At 35.1% G+C, this 8,407-nt stretch overlaps 1 protein-coding gene across 1 annotated transcript; it reads right to left on the bottom strand.

Moving 5' to 3' along the window:
- Positions 1-1,097: 1,097 nt before the first annotated feature.
- On the bottom strand, positions 1,098-6,442 carry LOC306771246 (ras-related protein Rab-5C-like). Its single transcript, XM_079260369.1, has 6 exons — positions 6,361-6,442; positions 5,283-5,616; positions 4,212-4,363; positions 3,793-3,915; positions 3,568-3,661; positions 1,098-2,714 (listed from the first exon to the last, which is right to left on the bottom strand). Exons 2-6 carry the CDS (start codon positions 5,449-5,451, stop codon positions 2,590-2,592), a joined length of 663 nt encoding a protein of 220 aa, XP_079116495.1. The 5' UTR covers positions 5,452-5,616; positions 6,361-6,442; the 3' UTR covers positions 1,098-2,589.
- Between the last annotated feature and the right edge of the window lie 1,965 nt (positions 6,443-8,407).

Below are 8,407 nucleotides of genomic sequence, written 5' to 3'. Positions count from 1 at the left end.
CTGCAGGACTGGCTTAACAATACCTTTTCATTGTGTCTTTTATACATTTACATATTGCTTTCGTGGATGACTATAAATACAAAGGCAGCCATTGATATTAGTTTCCCATTTTACAGATTCAAGTTTTTTTTTTTTTTTTTTTAATATGTAATGGTTTATCAAAAATTTTAGTAATTGATCATAATACTTAGTCATTATTTGTATTATGTCATTTTTTTTTCATATTGGGATATTTGTGTACTTGTTTCACCTGATTAAATTCTTTATTGTAGATCTAAATGAGCAGCTAGATGTCATCAAATCGCCCCCTGCGAGTCTGTATCATGATTAAAGCGTAATGCTGCCATCTAATGCAGAGAAGGCCAAACTACAGCCAGACCCCCATAAACAACCCTAACACTGCCTTCATCACACTTACAACACTGACAAAAAAAATCTACACAGATTAAATCCTTGCATTTATTCTAGACAAAAATAGGCTTCATGCTGTTTTAAAGGAGAAGAAAACATATGACAAATGTTTATAAACAAGAGAAAAGTTCAATTCAAGCAAAGTTTTTTCAAACAAGAAGAGACCTGCATCTAAATAATCTTGCCTCTAGCATAAGTCTAAAGGCAACATGTTTGATATGTTAAAAGAATATAGAGTTCTGTCATCATTTATTATTCTTCGAACATATCGGGGCAGAAAAAAACCCAATAACATTCTTAAAACTGTCTTTCAACTTCATTGCAATGTAGATATACACTATACATACAACTAACTAGTGCAGAGAAGGCACTATACATATATACAGTACCAGTCAAAAGTTTGGACACACCTTCTTACTTAGTGGTTTTTCTTGATTTTTTTTAATGTCATGAGTGTGCCAAGCTGTCATCAAAGCAAAAGGTGGTTACTTTGAAGAATCTAAAATATAAAACATATTCTGGTTCATTTACCACTTTTTTTGTTAACTACATAATTCCACATGTGTTCCTTCACAGTGTGCATTATGTTTTATATATATATATATATATATATATATATATATATATTTAACAAAGCAGTCAATTGCAAGGAATTGACAGCTAAATGCTGTCTATGTAGCCAATTTATTACATACATCAAGTTGGACCCCCTTTTGCCTTCAAAACTGCTGCAAAGGTGCTCAAGGTATGCCAAGAAAATATCCTCTACATCATCACGCTGGCAGCAGCAGTAGCAGAAACTGTTGACACAAGGCGGGATAAAAAATTCCTACCGTACCTTCTGAATGTTGCAGCTGAAATCAAGACTCGTTAAGAACAAGTTACTTCTTCTGCTATTGTAGCACAACTTCTTCATGGTACTATGTGTTTTGCATTCAGAGATTATATTCCTTTGCATCAATTCCAACCACTCTAAACTTTCACTTTCATCATCAGCGAGACAAATCTGTCCAGACAACTGCAGCACACCAGATTTTTTCTTTTTTTTTTCCAAATTATTCTGTATAAACCCTAAAGATGCATCCCATGAAATACTTATGTGTCAACACAGCAAAACAACCCAAAAAGGTGGTCTTGAATGTTATTTATTACTTTAGATTTACAAGTTATTTCACATTTCTTTTAAAAAAAAAAAAAAAAAAAAAAAAAAAAGACAAAATTCTGGTGTTAACAGATATCGATAGACAATGAATGAAGACAACTGGGTTTGTTGCACAGTTCAGAAAGATCTTCAGGTGTGTGGACTATCAAATCATGGCCTGCTTCAACAGGCAAAGTTTTGCAGCATTACTAACAAGTGTGTCCCATTCTGATCCATCTCAGGAAAACCAAACACTCCCTTTACAACTGGCAGCAAAATGTGATCTCTTTTCTTGGAAGAGGAGGGAGAATAAGGGAAAAACTCATGCACTAGGATTGTTATCATCCAGACCACAGCCGTTTCCCACCGTGCCTGGATCTCAAGAGATGTGAATCGAGTCAGCACAATCTGGCAAGGTGTGATAATGTATCTGACAAGATTTAACTGTGCAGATATATTATCACACGATTATACCTAGTGTAAACGGGGCCTGTGAACTAAACTGCAAAAAATGACTAAATAAATCTGTCACTTGCAATTTCAGCAAAAACAATGTTGGGATATTTATAGTTTCCATAAAGACTAAAGTACAGGAAAATTAAAACAAGTAGAAAACATGTGTGCATCTATTAATATATACTGTATGCTATATAGACTATATACAGACAGATACACATCTCAAACATACACACATGCTCAGAGAGACAATAGCAAACAACCTCAGCATCACACTTCAAAAGAAGTCAATTCAGACAGTATTCAATCAGCTGAGCCAGAGGCTGAAGATGAGATGGGAGGTAGACAGACAAACTGGGGAAAGACAGGAAAGAAGTCGTGAGGGATGCTAGGAGTTCCCTCTAGCTTATGATTCTTTTAAAAGTTCCTTTAATCAAAGAGGATCCAGATAATCTCATCTGTAATCTCAGTTTAAGTGCAGGAGAAGCGAGTGGCTCTGCCCTCTCCTGCCTCTCTGGGCTTTAGCTACGTGCTGTTCTTATGCTCAAAGCTCATTCGCTAAGTTCATTGTTGTGTATGTGCTAATGGCCGCCACAGCACTGGCCGCTGCGGCCCTGAGGGGCGGCTTCTTGTAGATCCACTCCTGTCCTCGTTCGCCCTGCTGGTCCAGTGCCGGCCTGAGGATCGCTCTTTGGAAGCTTCTTCGCTGCAAGGACACATGTAAAAATATAGAAAATCTTTAGTGACAAAATGCATCTCATGTTGCATAAAATATTTTTTATTTCTATCAGATATGATTTACTGAACTTTGCAACTTTCTAACAAGGGGCTGCAAGTAGATGATGCCTTATCTGAGGGGGGATTTGGGGTTAAAGCTTCCAATTCACATCCACTAAAAACAATGAAGTTCTGCAACACAATTGTTTTGTGGGAAAGAATCTGTGCTCTTTGCTTATTTCTCAAAAAGCCAAATGTTTACTCTAAAGAAGATTCCAAGCAGGCTGTTTGCTCCTTTTAGGGTCTGGGAATGCTTATTTTTAAAAATTTAAAACTAACCCTAAAATCTTTTAAATAGGATCAAATGAATTAAAATAAATTTATGTATGTGTATATATATATATATATATATATATATATATATATATATATATATATATGAGATCAAGCTCCTAAAATCTTCCCACATTTAGAAAAAGCAATTTACTTTAATGAAGCTTTAATGCACAGTTGCATCCATATTTATGATGATATTAGAGCATTTGTTTGGTTTCAGTTGCTTACAAAAACATATTCAAGTCACAGTTATTGTTTATAATAAATATGACCATGTGCTGAAGATTGCAGCTGTATTTATCATATGGAAGAGTCACCCCCTTCGTATTGGAGAACAGGTTTTAGTAAGTGGGACTCCAACAGCTCATAAGCAAACTTTTTACACAGCAAATGGCAGCAACATGACTATAACATGCAGTGCATATGCAAAACACAAAAGCAGCATTGCTGGACATACTGTGGATATCATACATAGGAGCAGTTAGCAGTGAAAAAAAAAAACTTACCAATAGCCATAAAAATTTCATTGACATTCATGGCAGTCTTTGCTGAGGTCTCCATGAAGAGCAGACTATTGTCATCAGCATATGCTTGTGCTTCCTGACAACATTTACAAATGAAAAACGATTTAATGCAGCATTGCAATGAAAAAAAATTCAAAATACAGCTGGTAATAATCAGATTTTCCCCCAGATGTTAAAGGAAATCACATTATGACATAATCACTATACCTGAAGCTCAACAGCTCTTTTATTTGCAATGTCTGCCTTGTTGCCTGCCAGAGCAATCACTATGTTCGGACTGGCCTGTCTCTGTAGCTCCTTCACCCAGTTCTTTGCACGTGCAAAAGTGTCCTAAAAAAAACAAACAAAAAAAAAAAAACTTTAGTTATTATTGTAATTAGTATTGATTATTGTCACTTGACAGCATGGCCACTAAAATCCACAACACCCACAGAGGTCACATTTTAAACCAGAGGTAAGCTGAACTTTAAATATTTTGCATCCTTAGACTGCATTGTAAACATATTTCCATTTAAATTGCACTTCAGATAGCCTTTCACTGCCACGTTTTAACTAAAACAAAAGTATTAAGTAACTTCAACAGCAAGTGTTTTACAACCATGAGAACGGCTGCAAGTGAAACCTACAGTGTTAGTGATGTCATAGACCACGATGGCTGCCTGAGCACCTCGGTAGTACATAGGAGCCAGGCTGTGGTAACGCTCTTGACCTGCTGTGTCCCAGATCTCAAACTTCACAGTGGTGTCATCCAGACAGACAGTCTGAGTAAGGAATGCAGCTGAAGAGAAAGGGAGGATGAATATCAGGCATGTGAAAATGGTTTTTCATTTCATATTTGTTGCTTGTGAATCAGAGTGGTTTCTCATTTTCAATCTGGGAATGTCAGAACTATAGAAATGAAACAAAAGTTGGTAATTTAACTAAAAGTATTAAATGATATGCAATTTGTAAAATTTATTTTAAAGTGCTTTAAATGATATGTTAAGAGATTAATTTTTGCTAATCAGTTTGATAGTATTTTCTACTGACTACAGTTTTAATATGTTAAAAACCAAAAGCTAAAACAAACAAAGACACGTTGCTAAATATGAGCAGTGTTATTTAGGCAATGTTACACTTTGCTGTTTGCTTTAAAACAACATTTAACATTTTGAGAAGAAAACAAAAAAGACATTTTTGGTCAATTTTGCCAGAAGAAAGTATTGCTTATATTAATTGCAGTGAATTATAACTAAAAAAAAACCAAAAAAAAAAAAAAAAAAACCATTGAGGAATCGCATCAGAACAACAATTTAGCCTCTATGTCCCAATTCAATTCAATTCTGAATTTTTGGATGTCAATTTGATTTAAATTGCGGTTATCACAATTCTTTAATATTGCTGTTTTTATAGATTAAAAACAAAAAAAAAAAAACTACAAAACTTTTATTTGCTCATCATTTTTCTCAATTTCAATTAGGAAAAAACAACATAGTAGCTAGACCATCATTCTGCTGCTATAATGCCCAAGAAGACAAGTAAAAAGATCAATAAAAACAATAAAAATTAAAATGTTTTATAATGAATTGTTTTTATTTATTTTAAAAAATGGACTTAACAACAACAACAACAAAAAAAATCGATTTTAAAATTGTGAAGCAAAAAATCCTGATATTTGATTTTTCCAACCCCTAGAATAAAACCCATCTTTTTCATACCTCCAATGGTGCTCTCTTGGAATTCATGAAACTGGCCTTTGACAAAGCGCAGCACTAAGCTGGATTTGCCCACTGCCGATTCCCCCAGCAGTACCAGTTTGAACTGGCAGATTTTGTTTGCTGCTCCAGCACCATTAGGCCTGTTTGCTCCACCACCACGCCCAGCCATTGATAGACTGTTATGGATGAGACGGCTGATGATGGTATGAAGCTACACGTCAATGATGTGTAAATACAGCAGCCTAGCTGAGAAAAGCAGGTACTGGTGGTAAGAAAGGTCAGTGATCACCCTCCAATTGCCAAAACCAGAGGAATGGAGCAGCACTGGAGTGTCCTTTGAAAGAAAAAAAAAAAAGATAAGAAATAAAATTAGGGGGTTAAATATTTCCTAATCCCAGTTTTCAATGTTGTAGATTTGTGCTTACATATATAAAAGTTTAGGATCCAAAACAACCCTACTGACTATACCGATCAATAAAACCAGTAAACAGAGTTGCGTAATTTCTTTAAGTATTAATAAATCAATCTGTATTTATAAAATACTAGGCAATAGTGAAAAAGAATAAACAAGCAAGCCATCACTTTAAACAATGTGTAGATGTATAATGCGGAATCGGTATGATATATCTGATATTAGTAATTAGTGTTGCAGTCTGCCCACGCCTGACAGCACAACAGAGGAACCTGATTTCTTCTACAACTATTAAAAATAGTTTAACCAGCAGGAAAATGACATCTTTATGGCGTCATCACCATACTCTGATAAACAATGCCTCGCTGTTTTTTGTTTTTCTTCTTAAACACAGTACCGATATATTTCTTTAGAAAACTGATCACATAACCAAATCAACCTACTTTTCTTAACTTTGACCATCTGGGCGGACAAACGCAACAGCAGAAAATTAGCTCCGGGCTAAAGCTCGTCTATAATAACGATGGGGAGAGTTAGCAATGCTACTGTTGGCTAACGCCAAATGTTACCAGTAAAACAACTCCTGGAGCTCTTAACAACAAGAAAAAAAACAACATCTAACATGCACAAAAGATACGGAATTGTAGTAATCTTGTTTCAATTTACCGCTGTTTTCTGGTTTTATCCTAAAACACTTTCAGGTTCAGCAAAATTTGTGCTTCCGCTTTGTGTACCAAAAACACTTCCTGGATTTGTTCATCATGTGACGTCATGCCGTAACCAATCAAATGACAGGAACAGAGCTACGTATAGAGCCTTTGGAGTATGCATTCCCAATGTGTATCCCTACACACAAGTCTTTAGTTTTTCCCAATTTACTGTTCTTTGATTGCAACTTACACTATATCGAGTGCTAGGTAAAAGCTGTCAAAATTGTGAAAGAAATAGATTGTTCTTACATGAAATTTAAATAAATGAAGATTTTAGAAAATACTACGGGGCCCTCCAGGGGACATGGGGGATTTTTCTCCTTTCCTGTTACCTCACAATACATATGTGTTATCATACAAAACTTTTGTATTATCATGCAATACTTTTGAGTTCGATCAATAAATCATATCAACTGAACTTGTCTACCCACAATCCCACATCATGAAAGCAGTATTGGCACTGTTCCTGATTACAGCAAACCTCAGTCTGCAATTGTGTTTAATCTGTTAAAGCACTACAATATACTTTCTCTGTTAACATGGACATAATGTCAGCTTACTCAGCTGTATGTGTGTGTTATGTTGACTTGATACTGAAAGGGGGAAATGCAGACCAGAAACATCTAAAGGAACTGAGCAAACAACTTCAATGGACTGTGCAGAGCAGACTCATGTAGATATGTACTCAGAGTCTGTCAGACAATCCCTAAATACAAGGTAAAAAAAAAAACAACAAAAAACTTATTGCAAGGTAACACAAAAGAAATACAAACATAGTGTCTCCTGGGGGGGCTCTGGAGTTACCTAACTAATCCTATGTATGATAATAAGAAGGAAAAAATAAATACACAAATAAAAATATTTCTTAGTTACATGTTCACCAATATTACACAACTGAACACTTTCTTCTGAAACAACACAATGCAAAAAAGGAGCTTATGTTTTTTTTAATTATTTAATTTCTTTTTCACTGTACATTTTTTCCACATGGTGGTGCAATAGTACAGTAAACATGAGCATTTTCAGCTCTTAAAAAGTTTTATTTAATGTCAAAAGCATTATTTACTCCATAGTAGTACTCTGCAAGTATAAGATGCTCAAATGCAGATTTAGCTCATCTAGTGCATACCTCAAGTCAGTAAGTCAGTAATGTGGCAGGACCTGGAAAGTATAAAACCAGCCTTGTACCATTGCAAATACTGCTTATTTGCTGGGAATCTGAAACATGCCATCCAGCTGTTTACATAAGTGTCTGAACACCACACTCTGCCAACTGAAAATAAAGGTGGCAGAGTTGGAAAATAAAGAAAAATGTTGTCGGATCTTGACAAGAAAGAAGATTGAAGATCTTGATCAAATTTGAATCAAAATCCTGGAATGAGTAATACTTTCAGTGCACATGGTGGTAAATTTAACTAGCTTATTCAATCATTCACAAAGTAAATATACAGTATTTTGTCCTCTTGTTTATCTTGAGTTGATATCTTCTATGGTGTCACCCCTCTTTATATGTGTACAGTACACCATGTGTTAATGAACAGTAAACTTTACAGTCTACTGAATTCTAATTATTCTTTTAATGTTCCATATTAGTGAAGAAGAAGAAGAATAAATGGAGATGGAAACTTGAACTTGCAATCACTCACGGGTACTGGGACATGAGTTACAAATAAAACAATCATTCAGAATTAGCCATGCATTGGGTGGGGGGTGTTTAGCTTGGGGATGTAACAGTCAGAAATACTAACAAAAAATAAATTATGGGTAAAAAATGAAAAAATAAAAAGTATTACACTCACTAGATCCACCATCAGTCATGACACTATCCCACATACACCTTGTAAAAGACTGTATAAGGCCACAACCCTTGACTCTACAGCTTGAAAACAAACTGAAACCTGATTTCTGCCTCAAAGTTGACTGCAAAATAGTTCTTTTATTTCCATTTGAGACAATTAATTATTTGCACATTTTAAAGATCTGTAAATGGAAAAACTCAGATG

The sequence above is a fragment of the Telmatherina bonti genome (genome assembly GCF_933228915.1).
Source record: "Telmatherina bonti genome assembly, chromosome: 21".
In the NCBI taxonomy this organism is placed as follows: Eukaryota; Metazoa; Chordata; class Actinopteri; order Atheriniformes; family Telmatherinidae; genus Telmatherina; species Telmatherina bonti.
This window is presented reverse-complemented; position numbering and strand designations above follow the sequence as displayed.